At 50.8% G+C, this 19,371-nt stretch overlaps 1 protein-coding gene across 3 annotated transcripts; it reads right to left on the bottom strand.

The window, feature by feature from the left end:
* Positions 1–2,084: 2,084 nt before the first annotated feature.
* On the bottom strand, positions 2,085–17,168 carry Eyg (eyegone). 3 transcript variants are annotated; one of them, NM_001114188.1, is made up of 7 exons: positions 15,095–15,575; positions 10,014–10,190; positions 5,660–5,800; positions 4,259–4,651; positions 3,988–4,172; positions 3,597–3,718; positions 3,059–3,509 (listed from the first exon to the last, which is right to left on the bottom strand). In NM_001114188.1, the coding sequence occupies exons 1-7, from the start codon at positions 15,573–15,575 to the stop codon at positions 3,059–3,061; spliced, it is 1,950 nt and encodes a 649-aa protein (NP_001107660.1). The 3 variants fall into 3 exon arrangements, with proteins under 3 accessions (XP_016773481.1, XP_006568755.1, NP_001107660.1); XM_016917992.2 differs by having other exon boundaries at positions 2,085–3,718; positions 5,660–5,815; positions 15,095–17,168; XM_006568692.3 differs by having other exon boundaries at positions 2,085–3,718; positions 15,095–17,161.
* Between the last annotated feature and the right edge of the window lie 2,203 nt (positions 17,169–19,371).

The following is a 19,371-nucleotide window of genomic DNA, read 5'->3' as shown; positions in this document are numbered from 1 at the left end:
TCTCCCGGCCATTTCCGTTTAATTGATCGTCCTGAAACGTTGCCACGTATACGTGGTCCGTGGATCGAAGACGATACCGGGACGGCGGATTCAATGGTCAGTGGACGAGCCAATTAGCTCCGTCCCAATGCTCAGGTACGCTCTTCTCCCTCGGTCTTCTCCCCCCTCGCGCCCTCCCCACTTTCCTTGTCTCGCACGGGCGAGGGCGCCCTCTCTCCTTTTCCCACCCGAGCACGGATTCCCGGTCTATATGCGACCTGGAAGGCTTCCGGGCTGAAGCGGGACATTACGGGCCCCCCTTCTGCCCGGCCACGGAACACAGAAAACCCGAGGTCCTATCTTATCCGCGGAGAAGTTTATAGCCCGGTCGACTCTAATTGGGCGAGAAATCATCGGCCACTCCTTTCCTCTGTCCGCTCGGTCAAAAAGACGCTCACTAATTCACGATTTCTCGCGTATTATTGCCGGCCCATGCCTGGCCACCCTCCCTCTCCCTTCACCCCCTCCCCCTCCTCTCACTCTCTGCTACAACCGTTTCGGATTTCGGCCACCTCGTCACTCCAAAACTTTTCACCAGGAATCGCGCTCCTCCTTTCGCCGCGATTTTCACCATCCTCCTTATCCGCTGTCAGTCCCTCTCTCCTCTCGAAGAGCAATCCTCTCTCGATCCTAGACACTAGAGTTGTCTAGAGGATCGATTCCGTCCTCCTCTCACCCCCTCGCCTCCTCCCCCCGCGAGGGAAGGGAAGAAGCGTCCACGGTGGCGCGTGGACGAGGGCGAAAACAGGGGGAGAGGAGAGAGGAAGCGCGCGAGAAGTATACGCGATACATCCGCGGCAGGCAATATCTCATTGAGCAAAGGAGGAGGCGACGCCTTTAACCTCCCTCCTTCCCCTCGCTCTTCCCATGAGCAATCGCGGCCGAGACGGGGCCCCGACGTGCCCGTTGCCGGTAAGATCGTTAATCTTACCGCACCGATCGGTCTCAGATAGTAATTGTTACGTTCTCTCGTTTCCCCTCCTCCTCCTCCCGACTCTGTCCGAATGTGTTCAACCCTTCTCCTCTCCTCTCCTCCCCCCTTCTTTTCTCTCGAGCGCAACCGACCCATCACCGTCAGGCTCGGACTTAACGCCTTTGGCAACTTTGTTCGCGTAACAATAACCTCGAAAGAGTCTCGTCCCTCTGTTGTCGTCTCGCGAGGCATCGATTTCAACGATCCCCTCGGGATCTCGCGCGATTTCCTTCTCTCGATCCGAAGAGGGAAAGGGGGAGGTAATAATGGTGCGAAAAACGTTAGTAATAAGAGGGAGGAGACGACATTCGTGGAATGATCCACGAATATTTGGCAAGTTTGTTTCAATTATCCGAGATCCTTTCTCCCGAGACCCTGTCTCGACGATGCGCGCGATGCCGTTCGATGTCTCAATTTCTCTCACGAGGCCTCCTCTCTCCGTCTCTCTCTCTCTCTCTTTCTCTCTCTTTCTCCTTCCGCTCCTCTTCGATCGTTCGCTCTACCGTGCGCGCACATCGCTTGGGCCACGGGCGTGGTTATAAATTTGGTAGTCGCGTTAACAGCTGACGGGGACCACGATATCCGAAATGTTGGCGGATCCGGTGTTTTCGTGCTCTCTCCTCTCCGCCAACAACCACCGATTCCACCCGTGGCCGAGAAGTGTCGCCCGAGAAACCAGTTTCACACGCAGATTCCTTATTTGCGAACCCGACGAAACCGTAGATTCGAGTTAATCGTCGATGAGCTGTTCTTTCTCCCATTATACCCTTCTCTCTCTCTCTCTCTTCGTATCTCTTTCTCTCTCCCCTTTCCGTCCTCTCGACTCGAGACTCTGCTCGAATCTGAGCAATCTCCCTCTCCCTCTCCCTTCCCCCGCCCCATCTCCCGATGATTAATTTTTCGGTGAAAACGCGTACGATAAGTGTATAAAAGAGGATTGGAAAAAGAAGAAGAAGAAGAAGCGGAGGAAGAAGAAGAAAAAAGAGGAAACTGAAAACTGGATGGACTCTTTGGACGAGGGGACGCGCACGTTTGCTCGTTTGTGATTTCGAGTGTAGTGAAAGGCGATTGGTAGATATTTACAAACGATATTTTCATTTAAATAAAAGTCGTTTTTTAACAGAGTGTTCGTTACAGTATTACCATCTGTTCGACTATTCTATCTACGTAGTGGTAGCAGTAGTAGTAGTAGTAGTAGTAGTAATAGTAATAGTAATAGTAGTAGTAGTAGTAATAGTACCTAGGCAATCTGCATTATCTTCGGACGTATAACGGATTCTCACTAGGACTAGTGTTGCGGATAAGTGTCCGGACACGTGTCCGTGTCCGCCGCTGCTCCTCGCTTTCCAGACAGCGGAGGAACGTATCGTCCTGTGCCGCGCCGCTCTAAATTGTATATAATATACGTGGCGCAATTACAGACACGTATCGACCAACCAACCTATCTAAAATCCGTCGGTAATTTGAAAATTTTCGATCACGACGACGCGCCACGATGACGCGCCACGCATTTTGCACGCGGAATTTCGGCTTCTCAACTTTGCTACGCACAACCATCTTCGCAAATCTTCGCGTTTATCGTAAACTTAATCGTGATAAATGGGAGCGAGTAGGTTCTGTAAGACGCTGGGGATCGATCGGGATCGATCGAAATAATCGGGAAGCGGGGACGCGCGAATCACAAGTTTCGACGATCCACCACCACGATCCGTTCGTGATTGGATTTCACCGAGGTTGAAAAGGGTCCGTTCAAGGGGATCCGGATAAAAGTTTTTCCACCGATCGGACGAGATTAGTCACGCACTTTTTTTTTTTTTGTTTTTTACGCACTTTTTCTCCACGGATATAATGTCACTCTCCGAGTGTACGCGCGTATATACACACACACACACACGCACACACAGACTCACATGCGCGCAGAGGCATACACGCACGCAATTACGTTAAATCACAACGTTTCGTGGTAAGGAAAAAGAAAAGGAAGAGGATCGATCGGACGCGTGTTTAATGCAACGATCGAAAAGGAGAAAGAAAGGGGCGATCGTTTCAACGATCGTGTTTCGTCAATTCCAAAGGTTGCTGCTCCGTCCAATGATCCCGCCAGGCCCCGACCGTGGGCGAGGAGGGAACATCTTGGTCCGAGTCTTGAACGTCTATCTCCTCGTCCTCTTCCTCGTCCTCCACGCGCTCCAATTCCTCTTTGCCCCTCGACTCGGCCCCGATCCCTGATCCGACGTTCGACGCCTCGTGCCTCTCCCGTTGCTCGTAGCTCGCGGGGCTCGACGACTTGTTCGATATACTCGGCGAGTCTTCCCCGACGAGTTGGCTGATCATCCTGAAAGCGCTCGGCTTCCGTTCCGGCTGCCTCGCGATCGACTCCGCCACCTTCTTCTCCATCCTCTCGCTCAGCTCCCTCGACGACGACGAACACGACGACGAGTTGGTCACCACCACCCGGAACGCGCTACTCTCTCCTCCCATTCCGCCGATCGAGCAGCTCGACGCACGGTTTACCTCTATACCGGATGCGGAATGCGGTTGCGGCGGCTGCTGCTGTTGCTGCTGCTGCTGTTGCTGCTGCTGCTGCTGCTGCTGCTGCTGCTGCAGCGGAGGTGGCGGCGGAGGCGGAGGTGGCGGCGGCGAACGCTTTAAGAGGTTCATTCGCTGATGACGACGCCACTTTGCCCGTCTGTTGGAAAACCAAACCTAAGAGTCACGAGTTAGGTCTCGTTAGATGGCTCGTGAACAAATTTGTCTAAGCTTGTCTAAACGCGGGGGGCTAAGCGCGCCGCCAACTCTGCAGGGCGTGTCCTTTTTCTCTTCCCCACTTTTCGAGGATAGACGCGCGAGGAAGAGAGAGAGAGAGAGAGAGAGAGGAAGAAGGAAGGGAGAGAAGAGATCGAGAGCAAGCCCTGCGAAACGAAAGCGCTCTAGCTCCCCGGACAAAGATATCTTGGATGGAATCGATCCCTCACCTGCACACGAGCCTCCGAAAGAGACGTCTTCGACGCCAGCCGCTCCCGCGTCGACACGCAAGGATAGTGAGATCGTTCGAATTCCTTCTCGAGCTCCTCCAGCTGTTCCGGGCTGAACGTCGTACGATTCCGCCGGAATTTCGGCTGCTCCGACCCGTCCAGGCTTCCTTCGTCCCCGTCGCCGTCTGCGCAGAAAAACCACCATTCTTCCACTCTCTCTCTCTCTCTCTCTCTCTCTCTCCCTCCCCCTCATCATCGAAACGACAGTCACCTTGCAAGTAGCCCCGGGCGATGGCGTCCGCGTGCAGCGAGTGGTCAGGCGCGCCGGCGGCGGAGGCGGAGGCGGCCGCAGCGGCCGCGGCTGCCGCGCCTGGGCTCAAGGACGGCGGAAGGAGCAGGGCGGAAGCGGCGCCCGAGATGCCGGTAGCCAACGGTGGCAGCATCCAGGGGTGGGCAGCCGCCCCCGGCGCCGGCCAACCGGCGGGCAAGTGGTGGCTGGTCGTTGGGTGCTGGTGGCCGCTGTTGAAGTACGGGTGAGGGCCCGCCGCGTACAACCCGTAGCCGGCCGCCCTCGCGAACTCGGCGGCCGCCCGTTCGGCCGCGCGGTTCCGTAGGATTCGGTTGATGCTGCTCACCGATGGGGCCGTCGCGTTGCTGCACACGCCTGAAACACCCAAACACCCGGACAATTCTTTCCTGCCCTCCTCGCTGCCATGTCTCTTCCTTCCTCACACCGAATGTTTTCTCCTTTCGAAAGAGAAATAACAACGCGATAATTGTGAGAGAGAGAGTGAGAGAGAGAGAGAGCTAGAATGGGAGAAGCGTAGAGCCAGGTTAAAACTTTCGTTCTACGATGAGCTTCGATTCTAGCTAGATTGGAAAATAATGGAACGACGTTCGTTCGTTTCAAAGGATCCGTCAGGCTCTTTCGAAATCGATGACGCATCCGTTTTTTGCAAATGATTTTCGCGCGAAATGACGCTTCGAAGGAGAAAGTTTCGAGAACGTTAATATAAATTCGATGGTTGAAGTAGTTGAAGAGGAAGGGGGATGGGAGGAGGAGTCGTCGAGCAGCGTCAAGAGAACGCTTCAAGGTGAGATACTTGGCTGGTTTTGAAAAGAATAGAGCGTGTTGGTTGACAAGGACGTGGAAGAGTTTTTTCTTGATTCTTGAGCCGCAATTACGCGTTTGCACGTACATCTATTATTACGAGCGATTTGCAGCGATGCACGAAATACATTCGAGGCTCGAGCATCGTTGAATAATGATATTAGTTATTTATAATTGCTGTCGTTATTTCTCCCTTTTGAGCGAATAATTTCTCGAAACGAACTTTGACACTTTGACACGGTATTATAGCTATTTCCTTCTTTCTTTTCGTCATAATGAAACGAATGCTATCGATGAATTTTATTCTCATTCATTTAAATGTGCTCTTAAACTCTTTGAAATAAATTCTCTTTCTCCGTTTAAATATCTTTCGAAATGAATTTTATTCGACGATATTGGAGAAAATTCCTTATCGATAAGAATCCATCGATTCTCAGTCGATCGTCAAAATTAAACCTCATCTCGTCGATCGATGATTATCCTTGTTCCAAAGTTTTATCATTACTTAAATGATGATTCAAAGACTAGTAACAAAGGTGTATCGAAAAGATATTCGCTTACCTTCGGAGATGAGCCTCTCCCGAATCTCCCATGCGAAAATGGTCGGGTTCTCCCTCTTGTACTGCTCGATCTTGGCGACGACGGCCGGCGTCGCGACTTTCGGCTTGCTACCACCGATTAAACCCGGCGGGCGCAGCGTACCTGGAACAGAACGAGCTTCAAGGACGCGTTGTCTTCGCTAATACTTCTGGCCCGCGATAAAATCGGTCGTAAACGGCGATGCCCGGCCACGTTTATGCGCCTCGTGCCTCGCCTCGCCTCGTATCGGCCAGAGCCCAAGTGAACCCGCATAATTTCACAAAATCACGCAAACATCGGCCATCCTCCCCGTCGTAATAACAACGTCCACGCTCGAGTGTTAAAACTGTCACCCGGTCCTTATAAGTGTGCACTAGCTTCCTCCTCGCGCCAACTCGCCTTCCAATAGATACAAAGTTACCGTCGTCGAAAGGAAAGGAAAAAATATTCCTCTCTCCTTCGAATTCTATTTCGTATTCGAACTTCCCCTTTGTTAAAAATTATACGGCGTTGGCGTATAAAGAAAATCTTTGCGAACACGCGTAAAGATCTGCGAGACAAGATTGGAGAATTTCGAGTAAAGTTTTTACAACAATACTTGTCAAAATGCTCGAATAATTTATTCGTAGCGTTGAGTTTTCATTTACAATTATTTATCGAGCTTTAGAAATTTTCGATGGTTAAATTTTCGCTGGACACGGAGGAGCAGGGAAGATCGCAAGTTCATCCACACCGAAGCACCCGACATCGGATATCAATCGTATCGTGTGTGAGCAGATCCACGAGGTAGTCATTAGAAGCTTAGCTTAGCGAAACGATACCGGTATGCGATAGCCTGCGATAATCAGAGATATCTAATACGAGCCGATCACGGGAATAGACGCCCGTGTAACGTTTCCAAGACGTGTTCCAAGCCTGCCATACCGCTCCTGCGCGTCTCACCAGCTTTTGCTTCGTGAAAAAAGTAGCGGCTTCGACTCGCTCGGATTAGCGATATAATCGTTCCACGCCAGCCATTGAGAATTCCATTTTCCATATCAAAATCGTTTCATTGGAAAATTCAATTTCGAATTTTCTTTGTTTATCTTAATTTCATATATATATTGAGATATACGTTTTTACTCCTTCTTTCAGAAATTATTAGATCGAGATTGTACAACGTAAAATCATTCATCGTTTCTCGCGTAAATATTATTCGATTTTTATTCTTCGGAGAAAGTTGGACGAAACTGGGCGCACAACGCATGGCAGAGCTGCAGAATAATTATAGAACGAATATGTTTCGAATGAGATAATAAAGAGGCAAAACTGACAAGTTGCGCGTTTAGGTGCACAGGTGTTGGCATAGGAACTAAAAAAAAAAAAAAAGAAGAAGAAAAAGATAATGCTCGATGTTCAGAACGTTCGAGCAAATAAAAATCAGCGAATTCTATTATATTATTTATCGCGTTGGAAGAATTATTCATCGATCGAGACAAAGCTCTCTCGATTTCTAAATACGTTTCATTTCGAGGTACGAGGTTTGAAGGAAGGAATAAACTTGTCACTTCCCAATTATTATATATATACATATCCTTGAAGAAAACTATCTACAACTTGTCGTATATATTCTTTCGAAAAGAAGAAACGACTAACCATCGGCAAGTTTTCAAAAGTTTGTCGTCGCGGAAGATACCCGAAGAAATCATATCGTGACTTAGATAACCAACTTAACCAACTATTGGAAAGCAGCTCGTGACTTGGATAACTAACTAACTAACTAACTATTGGAAAGCAGCTCATGTTGCTCCAAGTGGACGAAGGCCTTCGCTCATCCTACGGTTGCTCGATCTGCACGCGATTGCGGGAAAAAACGATCGGTTTCGTGGAAATGGACAACACGTGAGGAAAAATCTGCGAGCCATAGGGAGGACGATTTGAAGCACGCACGTGTATACATATATATACATATATACACACACACCTCGTTCGAGTGTTCTCGAAACGTTGGCGAAGGTAATGGAAAACGGAGGCGCAGGCAGACTTGAGCAATTATCGGTGGTTACGTCTTATTATTAATAACAATAATGACGGTTAAAGTCGGTAAGGATATCGCGTGCGCTCCCACGGGTGAACTGCGTGCCTGGATATAAACGATGTATCCGCCTAATAGGTATCCATGCCTCGAGCAAATTCTTTGCCTCTCCAATATACATATATATATACATCTCTCGTCCGTTTCCAAACTCTCTTCTCTCTTCCTCCTTTCAACTTTGTTCACGCGCGTGTACGCGTATAAAATATTTCTCGAAACCGTTCTCAATGAAAGAAACCGCACGAAAACTCTTCAAACATCGAAGAGGAGAGCCGACGACCATGGATGTGCTTGCTCGTCTCGATGGCATCGCGATGGCTACCAGCGTCCTTCCATCCCCCCACGATCGTGCCCGCCATTCCGGTTGAAGGGAAATAGATAGCGGGGGGAGGTCGTCGTTGTTGTTATCTGGACGAAGGCGCGGATCGCGGGTCTCTGTTTCTGGGAGCGTTTCCACCGATCGCGCCACGATCGATCTTGTTAAGCGAATGATAAGCGGGGGCCGGTTGAATTAATCGTTGGGGAGAAATTGGACGATAGTTGGAGCCGCACATGTACATTCCTCTCGAGAAATTTATCGTCGCTCCGTATCGGGACGCGAACACGAGCGATCCATCTCGGCGAATTCGTCGATGCAAGGATAGATCCGTCGAGCTCCGAGAGAAATCGTGAATGGAAATATAGATCGTAAGATTCGAAACGGGAGGAGGGGGGAGGGGATTAATTGTTTGCCGCTGTTAAGTAATTGGCCGGCCGATTATGGTACATTATATTCACCTCGAGGACGGCTAAGGAGTCCGTATCCAGTGGAGATGAAGACATTACGGGCGAGCCGAGAGAGCAGCCCGAACGGTATTTTTACGAGCGGCTCGTAAAGTTAACGAGGACCAAGGTAGCAGCGAGTCGAAGGAAAGGGAGAGAAATCAACGTTCCACCGATGCTCGGTGGCTCGCCTCCATTTTTTCCTTTCTTTTTCTTTTTTTTTTTTTTCCTTTCCGCGCTCCTCCAACCTTCAAACCATCCTCATCCGGCTCGCGCCACTTTGCACCTCCAATTTTCCAATTTTCGCGGATCGCAAATCGATCCGCTTACCAGATTCAATTCGCATTCTGTTCTAGTCGAGTTTTCGAGAGAGTTTCTCGTCTTCTTCTCGAGATTTTTTTCTTTCTCATCACACGGATAATTGTATCAGCTTCTTATTTTATCCATCTTCTAACTACTTTTATATTTCCCTTCCTATGGAATCGGCCGGGATGTCTATCGATTCGATTCAATTTACACCAAGCAAACGGAGGATCGAATCGTTATCGATGCACGAAACTTGCCATGATCAACGATGAATTATGGAAAATGGATATCGGCTCCTGACTGCTTTTATATACACAGCAACCGGAAACGGGGTTTTACGATATCGAAAGAGAGAAAATTGGCAATCTGGAAGGAAGGTGGAAACGTTTCTCCTCGACAGGGTAGAATTTACGAATATTCGCGGAGAAATTTGCAGGCTATTAGCGACGATTGCGCAAGTATCCCAAGATTCGGTCGGGCAGGGAAACGAACATGAACGCAATCGTCGAGGAATAATGGATCAACGTTTCTCCTCCACGCTCTCGGTTTCGTGGATTTTTCTCTCTTTTTTTCTATTTTTCTCTCGTAGCAGATAGTCTCGGTCGGTTGATCGGGCGGATTTTCGTAGCAGCGCGCGCGTGTCGGTCCGTCGGTGGATCTCCACGCGATTTTATCGGGAGGGAGGCGAGCATCTCGCGGGGAACGGAGGATCGTCACGCATCGGTGAACGGGCCGCGCGTTGATATCTCGCGCGATGATACCTGCTGGCCGAGGAGAGGAATGCCGTTGTCCAGGATCCAGCAACGATCCGTGGAATTCTTACGTTACGCCAAACTGCTCTATTAAAGCTCCACCGTGTCTGACTCGAAGGATTTTCAGAACTCGTGGATCGAGCTCGTGTATCACTTGGAAAATTAATAGACAATCCATCTTATTTTTCTCATCGCGTGATTTTCAACGGAATCATTTTCTTCTCTTTTCTCGAAACGAATAAACGTTTCGACGGAAGATAACAAGTTTGAGAAAATTGACAATGGATGTTGTATCAATTTGCTCACTCGAATTTGTCGCAAAATATATTATTCCTTTCTTCCACCGCGTCATTGGATAAGGAATATTATTATTCTCCTCGAGAATTGAAAACTTCCTCTCGCGAGACTCATCTTATCCTCTCTGGCAAGGAAAGATTCTTACCCAGAAGCTTGGTGACGACCGCCCCCTGTTGATTCAACGAGAGCACGTGATTGGCCAGGTCGTTGTAGTGTCTCAATGCCCCCAATCCATGGGACAGCTCGAGCAAACGTTGACGGCTGCTTCCACCGCCGTTCCCGCTCGCGAATGGGCCCGCGGTACAGTTCTGCAGGCTCACCCCTGCAAAATATCGACCGATCGATTATTAATTCCTCCCTCGTCGTCGAACGAGAGAGATCGTCTCCTATTTGATAAGATGAAGGAAGATGAAGCGCTCGTCTTCCGTTTCTCTCCCTCTCTCGAGAACGTTTATAACGAAAAGTAAATCGGTCGTTTAACCGGGCAAAAAGCAATGACAAATACGAGTTCATTAAGAATAAAGGTGTAACGAGGTTGTGGAACGGCGATCCCGAGGCCTGTAATCGGGCGAATTAATTTAAATTACTCGACTCGGTTACTCGCTCGATCTCATCGATGCGATCTCCTCCTCCTCCTCCTCCTCTCCCCGTTCCTCCAGAAGGTGGCGAGTGGGGAAGGGAGATGGCCGGGGTCGGGCGGAGAAGCATCTGCCTGCCGGTCGAAATCGCGCCGATTAATCACCCGAGGTGCGAATACCCTCGTAATTCCTCGAAGGACACGGCGGGGACCGGTGGTTCGCGACTTCCTCGTGATTTTATAGCCGGCTAATCTCGACGAGGCGTCGTCGTTCCGTTTCGTGCCACTCTCGGTGTGTGCCGCTCACCGGTCGAACAAGCGACGATTTACGATCGAAACGGGGCCCACGGTATTGAGACCGATCCATTTTTCGCCTCACCTTAAACCGAGCCGAGATCCTATCTCTTTGTCTCTCTCTCTCTCTCTTCGAAGGGGTGGGGTTCGTCCACGAGGGGGAAGGGAAGGAGACAGAGGAAGGAGGAAGGGATGATGGCCGACCAATCGATTTTTCGCAGCCAAACAGCTTCGATTTCCAAACCGATCCTTCGATTTATCCGATTGTCGATCGTTTTCCAAGAGCAATCGTTTCCTATTCGAAACGATCGCGAGCGAAACGATAATAAAATTTCCCTCCTCTTAATAATTAATTTTCGAATCACGGCGGGGAAGAATAATCGTAATTAGGTTGCGCGGCGATTTTACCGGCGGATAATCTTAACGACGTTTCGCGTACGATCCGCGACGATAATTTACGATCGGGCGACGATATTAAAGAACCGTTCCCCCGTGGCGGACGCGTGAAACGATCGATGAAACTCGGAGAGAAGAGAAAGAGACGAAAATATCCCCCCCCCCCCGGGTATATAGATGGAAACGGGCTCCGAGCTCATTTGTAACGCGTTGTTTCGACTGGCCGACGACCAGGCGTCCACGCGTTAGTTAATTAATTAGTCTTTTACGCGCCGCTCGGATCGCCGATCGCCGATCCAGATGGATTTTAACCGGAATTCCCGCGACCACCTTATCGTATATATGTATATATATATATCCATACCTACGCTCGTTTCGCATCTCGACAGAGTAACTGGTATTCATGTATATATTTATATATATATATATACGTATATATCTGCCGGTATTTATCTGTGGTGTTTGCTTTTGTCGTCACGGATACACGGTGATTCGAGGAGAGGTTATTAATACCGGTGACTCGTACCATGTATCGAAGCTATAAAGATACCCGTCCAATATATTATCGAAGCTTGTTACAAAGTCGTGCACCGCGTTCCTAAAGGCGTCACCACCGTTTTTCGGTTTCGCGGGTAAGAAAGAAATTCGGTCGCGGAAGCGTTCGCTCGTTTCTCTTGCGAAAAACCTACGCCCTTCGTAGTTTTTCTTAAATTAAAAACCGCGCTCGTCGAGGAACGCTTCTCGTATCGAGAAATACCGGCGTGAAAACGAAAGTGAAAAAAGGAAGAAGCGCGTCGTCGTGTCCACGTCGTCGTCTACGTCGCCGTCGCGTTGCATCGACGCGACCGCGCTAGAAAACCGGTTCTGAAATCGAGTTCTGCCATCGAGACCTCTATATTCTTTCGTGTATACGAAATTGCCCCCGTGTGGAAAAGACCGATCGTTTCGCGCGAGGCGATAGATAAAAATGGCCGGTAAAGGAGGGGGGGGGGGGGAGCGCGCCGCGATTCTCCCCTCGATCGGGTCGGGCGAATGGGATGGAGACGAGATCGATGAACCGGTGGATCGTCGATCGTTCGAATCGGAATCACGATTTCGTCGTCCACCACGAAAATCCACAGAAAACCGGGCTCCTGATCGAGCTACCTGTCTCTCTCTCTCCATCTCTCGACGCGTGGAGAGCGATGGCTATAAATTTAGCCGGATTGGAAACGAGATACTTGAGTTATCCACTCCGGAGTAACGGAGAATAAATCGCCATGGGGACGCCGAAGGGACGGACACGAGATCCAATTAGCTGCGCATACTTCGATTCAATATTGTCCCCTCCTCCCCCTCCCCCTTCTTCGTTTAATTAGTCTAAACGTTTCGCGGGGCGGTGTCGCGCGATTCGATTTACGCGTTCCCCGTTTAACAGGGAAATTGACCGATCGTCCTAAGTCTAGCCTAACCTAACCTAGCCTAGTTCCCAAGATTCTAATTAACGAATCCCTTCTCTGTTGCCAACAAGAAGAAAAAGAAGAAGCGATCCGAGTTACGAGGGAAAGCGACGATTCCACACCCGTGGTGCGGAGACAAAGTGTTGGTCGTCGACACCACGAACGGACGGATGAGAGAGAAGAGATACCTGCCTACCTAACTACCGAGGGGAGGCGAGGAGGAGGGGCAGGGGAAGGACCCGTCTCTCCTCGAAAATACCTGCTGGGTGTGGCAGTAAAATCCGTGCGGACGGTGGATAAGGGGAGGGAGGAAGGGTATGGAATATCGGGAACGGCGCGCGATATCGGGGGCAGCACAGAAGTCAAGAGCGTAGAGGGTACCGATCACCACGGGGACAGGATATCGAAGGTTCAACGAGAGCAGCAGCGGCGTTGGAAAGACGTACTGTTGGCACAACGCATTGAAACCGGTTCTGAACGAGTATGGCTGGTAGCGAAGCGTCGTTCCATCCGGCAAGTGTAAACCACGGAAAGGATCTCTCTCTCGCTTTTTCTCTCTCTCTTCTCTCTCTCTCTCTCTCTCTGGGTGGATATATACCCAGTAGTAGCGAGTTGGAGAGATGGAGCCAGATGGGACACCTACTCGATGCCCATTCTTTTGCATCCCGTCGATCGCCACCACGCCACTGATCCGAGCCTTATCAATCGGGATTCTTGAGAGGGCAGGCCTTGGGAGGAGGAGGAGGGAAGTAAGGTCGACGGTCCGTTTAGACGGCCGAGCGCGGATCTCTCCCGTCCCCCGATGGATCTTTCGATCCCTCGGTATCGAAAGGGAAGGGAAAGAAAAAAATCCGTGGGCGTTTCGCGGACGCGTTTACACGCGGTGAAACGACGGCGTGCAACGACGATTCCCTTGCCCTTAGCCGGGGATCGGTCAATTAGCATTCGTCGGGTAAAAACAAGCTCGTCGCGAATCGATGATAACGCACCGTAAGCATCGTGATCCGATCCGTATTGCGTGCAACTTTAGCACCGCGTTCAATCGTTTCTTCGTTTCTTCCAGATTATATATACGTGTATATATATATATATGTATATATACGTATGTATTCCCGATCGGCCGTCGTCGTGCGCGTCCTCCCATTATGGAAATAAGAAATATACCTGACCGGGATAATTTGCGTCACCTCTCGTCGTTCCGCGACGCGATTATTTAACCGCCTCTCCGATAAACGTCACGGGACGTTTCTTGCGCGATGTTTATCCACGGGAGGATCGTCCGGTCCCCTGTCCCATTATCTCGTTTCTTTACAGTGAACGGGGAACGCGCCCTCCGGATATATATATATATACATATATATTTTTTTATTAACGCGAATCATCGAATCGATTTTCGATTCCTCCTCGCGTGTTAACCCAGTGGCGAGCGAGCGAGAGAGCGAGCGAGCGAGCGAGCGGTGTCTCGAATGAAGATACGATCGTCGTGGACGGAGGGAAGATCGTATCATCCCTTACGAATCGGTCGGGCTGCCCGCCTGCCTGCCCGCAGACCCTGATTTCGACACCTGGAGCACCATGAAACGACGTTGTTACGCTCGTTTAACGCGATTTAACGTCGACCCTTTTTTCCCTTTTTCCCTCTCTTTCCTCTTTTTCCCCCGCTCGCGTCGCACGCGGGCAGAGAACGATTACGAGAAAAAGGTGATTCAACGTTGAATCAACGCGTTCTCTCGCGTTAACGCGTAATGAATGGAGGAGGGGCGGAGGGAGAAAAAGGAAAAAAAAGGAACGGACAACAAGGCGTAATCGGTATGTCGAGTTTTTGCCCATCCTCGGCAAAGGTAACGTTTACGACGCGCCGCGGAGCATGCCGGTTTAAATAGAAGGAAAAAAGAGAGAAAAAGGAGATAATAATCGCCTTTAAAGATTTTGGATCGTAGCGCAGATACGTTGGATCGTCCAATTAAATTTAATTGTCGCGGTTTTGTTCGACGCGAGAAACTATTAGCTCGCTCGATCCAAAGTGGTCTCGGTTTGTTTGCGTTCCATGGAAATTTTCAGACCGAGACGAAGCGAGGCGTAACGCGAATGTTTTCATCGATTACCCGGCCGCGTCTCGATTATCGCGAGACAACGTGTATTCAAGTGTTCGGTACACGAGTCGATCGGACCCGCGGATTCGGTTCGGGCAACGTGGCGCCCGACCCGTCCCCTCCTCCTTATCGCCCCGAACGAGCCAAATTAATTATCCCCCCTGCCTTTGTTCCCAACGTATCCACGTTTCCGCGAGATTTCCTCGAAACGCTCATCGTTACACCCGCTCCCAGGTTTCGCGTGCCCGAGATATTCTCGTCGCCGAGACAGAACGAATACGACGAGTTTCTAGACATTTCCCGCGAAAAAGAAACGATGAATCTAGCGTTTCGAAGAAGATGGAAAGAAAGAGAGAGAAAAGAAAGAAAGAAGGAATGAATGAAAGAAAGAAAGAAAGAAAGAAGGACGTCGAATGAGCGAACTGACCGTCGATCAACGACACCGGAGGCACGGTCATCTGTTGATGGTGGTGCGCGGCTGGATGCTGATGATGGTGCGGTGGATGGACCTGAAACAGATGCGACCTCGTCTGCGAGAAGGTCGGCGAGGGTGGTTCCCAAGGTCGGGCGACGCCGGTGCTCACGGGGGCATCGTCGTCGTGACAGCAAAACTTGTCGGTCAACGGGGCGCCTGGCCCGCTCCCGCAATTCACCACCGCGTGTCCCTCGTTGTTGTTGTTGTTGTTGTTCGCAACGTCGCCGTTATTATTATTGTTATTATTGTTGCCGCCAACGTTATTGGAATTGGCGATACGCGTAGTAGTCGCGCCTGTCGCGGGACTACCACTACCACTAGCACTGCCACTGACACTACCACTGCCAATGCCGTCGACCTGCACCATTTCGCTGTCGATCGCAGCCACCGACTTGGCAGTACCAGGAGGGGTCGCGACGCCGCCACCGATCATCATCACCAGACGATCACCTCCACCCCCTCCACACCCAGCACCAGCTCCTCCTCCTCCTCCTCCACTTCCCTACCTTCCAAACCCGTCCTCCCTACGACTACGCGATCGTTTCTCTTCCTGTCCTTCCGCGTCCGACGGATGCTCTCTCTCCGCTTCTTCTCCCTCGGTCCACCCCCTCCGCCCCTCCCTTCCTTCCTTCCTCTCTCCTTCTTCGCCCTCTTCTCGAGCGACTCGTCCGTCGCGCTCGATCTCCTCACCAATTTCCACGAGTTTTCACGGGGCGACGAGTCCTGGAGGGCGCGATCGGGACAGGATCGAAGAGGAGCGGTCGTCGCACGCACGCACTTTGGCCCGCACTCGCGAGAGGTGTCAGAAAACGATGCGATCGGTGTGCGCGTCGCGCTGGCGCAGGGGCGCGCGAGCGCAATCGACGCCAGGACCCGGCGTGGCTTCCCGCGTGCGATCAACGGAGCGGAGTGACATCCTGTCCTTGGATCCGTCGGCGAGCGCGCCTCATCGCAGCGCGAGCTTTCACGTCGGCTGTCGCGTCTACGTGGACGAGCGTAGTCGATGCGAGGAGGTAACGGCGAGGAGTGCTCGCGAGCGCAGGCGCTTCGTCGAAGCTCGTGACTACCTATAGACGTGTGTGCCCTTCTCTACCCTCCCCCCCTTTCTCTCTCTCTCTGTCTCTCCGCCGCTCTATCTCCCTCTCTCCCTCCCTCTTTCCACCACCGCGCTCCTCTTTCACTTCGATCCTCGATTTCTTTCTCTCGGCCTCCTACCGTCTCTGTTCCACCGCCCGTCCCGTCCCTCCTCCCTTCCCCAATAACGGGCGACGAGGTATACAGGCAACCACGGGATAACCTGCTCGCGCTCCGCCGGATTCGAGCAGATTGCCTTCCGTTCGGGCTTTCGAAGCGCGCCAACGGCCAGCCTCACCCCCACTCGCTCCTCGCGCCTCTCGCGGGAGCAGCTGACATCCAGATTTCAGGTAACCCACGCTCTTTATACTTGCCCTTCTTTCAATCTCTCTCTCTGCTCGACCTTGTTCCAGTCTTTCACCTTCCCGATACTCCGCTTCTTTTTCGATTCCTCTTCTCCCGTGTAATAACTTTGCTTCCCGATCCTTCTCGCGAAAACACGCTCTCTACCACCTCTCAAACTCACCTACCATCCGCAACGTATATATATATGTATGTATATATATTTAACGAATTTATCTCGCGCACTCGTTTGACAGCTCAGAAGGAACACGTGACTCTTCTCAACACCGGTCGTCGCTTCGTCCACCCTTCGCGGTATCCATAACTCGAGGAGCAGGGAAAAAACACAAGAAGCGGAGGAGAAGCAAAGAAGAAGCAGAAGAAGAAGAAGAAACAGAAGAAGGGGAGGAAGAAGAAGAAGAAGAAATAGAAGGAGAATGTAACACGAGTACACGGGGTAACCTGTTCGCGGTCCGCCGGATTCGAGCAGATTGCCTTCCGTTCGGTGGCTCGAAGCGCGCCCAGACTAGCCTTACCCCCACCCCTCCGCTCAGGTGAGATCAAGATTTAAGGCGCCGCGGCGCGCGGCGGCGGTGGCCGCGGCCGCGGTAGCGCTCGCGAACACGAGCAGGAGGAGGACGAGTGGACGTCCACAAGGAGGAGGAGGAGGAGGAGGACGAGAAATACGAGTTCACGGAGCAGAGGAGGAGAGAAAGAGAGAGAGAGAAGACTCGCACGATTACGATCGCGAGGCGGAGGAGAGGAGAGGAGAGGAGCGCGGCTTAGCCGAAACGGGGCGGCGGGGGGAGAAGCGAGGATGCATGAAACGAGCGTTCGGGTAAAGGCAGCCAAGTGCGCACTCGACGCCGCGCATCTGAGCTTACCCACCGCCCACCGACCATTACCGGCCCGATCGACCAATTGGGCGAACCGGTGGACGCCCACCGATCTCTTCGACCCGGCGCTCGTCGTCGCCCACGCCACTCGAGCTCACCCTTTCTTCCGCCCTCCGCCCCCCGCCCTCCTCCCCGCGGACCGGCATCGATTAATTCCCGAATCGGATGTCGATGTCGGATGCCGGCTACGCTCCGGAATCGCCGATTCCGACGATTAACCTGCCTCGCGATACTCGCGATGCGGCAACATCGTCGATTAACCTTCCTCCCGAACACCTCGGGGGATGGAAATTTTCTCCTCCCCCCAGGGTTAGATTCGAATTTCCACGCGCCTTCTTCCCGCGAGATATCGAGGGATGTTGATGAAGTTTAAGTCAAGTCGGGTAAATTTGTCCTCTCGATTTTCGAAAATCACAGGAGTTTCGTCGAACGGTCGACCCGGTTTGCTTCTCTCCGCTTTTTCATCCGTTTCCAGACGATTGGAAGTCATGGGAAAATCGGAGCGCAGTTATCCGTGTGCCGGATGAAACGATGGAGAGACTCGTTTGCGTGGCGAACGCGCGTGTTTCCTGTTCCCTGGGCCTTTTCGTTTCATTTTTTTCCCCTAGATTCGATATGAAAAGAAAAAGACCAGGTATCATTTAACCAATTTTTCCTTCTCGCTCAGTTAATGGAACTTGTTTGAACGAGGTGTCCGTAATGTGTCCGAGAGAATAACAGTTCAATAACACGGATGAAACGGAAGGAGGACAAGGATCGTTTCAAGGATCGCAGATTTACTCGAAGATAAATATTACACGTAAAGATCGGGAAGAAACAATTTGCCAGCCAATTTCTCCTTCGCTTCCGAGGATACACGCAAAGTTTCTTTCCAACTTGTGTGTCCTTGCCGTTAATTTCATTTGGTTGCGTGCGCGATTCTTAAATTCTTTTCGAGTAAACGAAAACAATCCGTGTAACAAAACTCTCGAAAACTTCTCTTTACGTATATCGAAACGATCGGCCAGCTACGGTTTTCGATACGGTTCGATCGGTTAAGAGAAAATTGGTGGGTGCTCGCGAGCAATGGCGTGGTTTGCTCGTATTTTTAGCGCGATACAGGAAGAGGTTTACCTTCGAAGTCTGTTCACGAGCGCGAGTCACGCGCGCAAATCGAGGCGAGGAAAGGAAGAAGGAAGGCAACCGATTCGATGCAAATTCTTTCTCCTCGCGTGCTGCTCTCCCGCTGCTACATAAAAGCAGATCGATCCTTCCTACCCCTTTCGAACAAGTTCCAAAGTATCGATCTCGAAAATATTCCTCTCTTTCTCTCTCTACTTTGATCCTGCCACGTTTGTAAATAATAACCACGCTTGCGCTTACAGCCAACGCGTATATACATATTTTATTTTACTTTGTTAAACGTTCCTTACGTAGCGAATTTTCTTTGAAAAAGCTAACTAACGATAAGTTAAAACGGTTAATAGCCGCTTCGCGATAGCTGTATTTGTGTAATCGTAGTCCTTTATTTATTCAATATCTAACCGATTTACTTTGCTATGAAAATTTCTCCTTTTATCGCGAGAAATTATTGGATCGAGAATACTTTCGATCGATCTACGTATTTCGTGTAAAAAAAAAAAAAAAAGAAAGGCAGTCGGATAATATTTGTCATATTAAAAGTTGAAACAGAGTGTAATTTTTCAGGAATTCAATTCTCTGGACGCAGGGAAGAATGCGCGGACAATAGCTGCGTGACTTGTTCGTTTTCTGTCGGAGAGAAATCACGTTTGGACGACTCGGTTCTCGTGGCCCGGTCGGTCCCCTCCGTTCCGCATCTCCCCAAATCTGCTAAACGATGCGGTCACAGTAATTTAGCCATTGACCGCTAAACTGCCTCTTCGCTTCCCTCGAGGGTTTAAAGTCGAACGACCCCTC

Source organism: Apis mellifera, linkage group LG2 (genome assembly GCF_003254395.2).
Source record: "Apis mellifera strain DH4 linkage group LG2, Amel_HAv3.1, whole genome shotgun sequence".
Classification (NCBI taxonomy): domain Eukaryota; kingdom Metazoa; phylum Arthropoda; class Insecta; order Hymenoptera; family Apidae; genus Apis; species Apis mellifera.
This window is presented reverse-complemented; position numbering and strand designations above follow the sequence as displayed.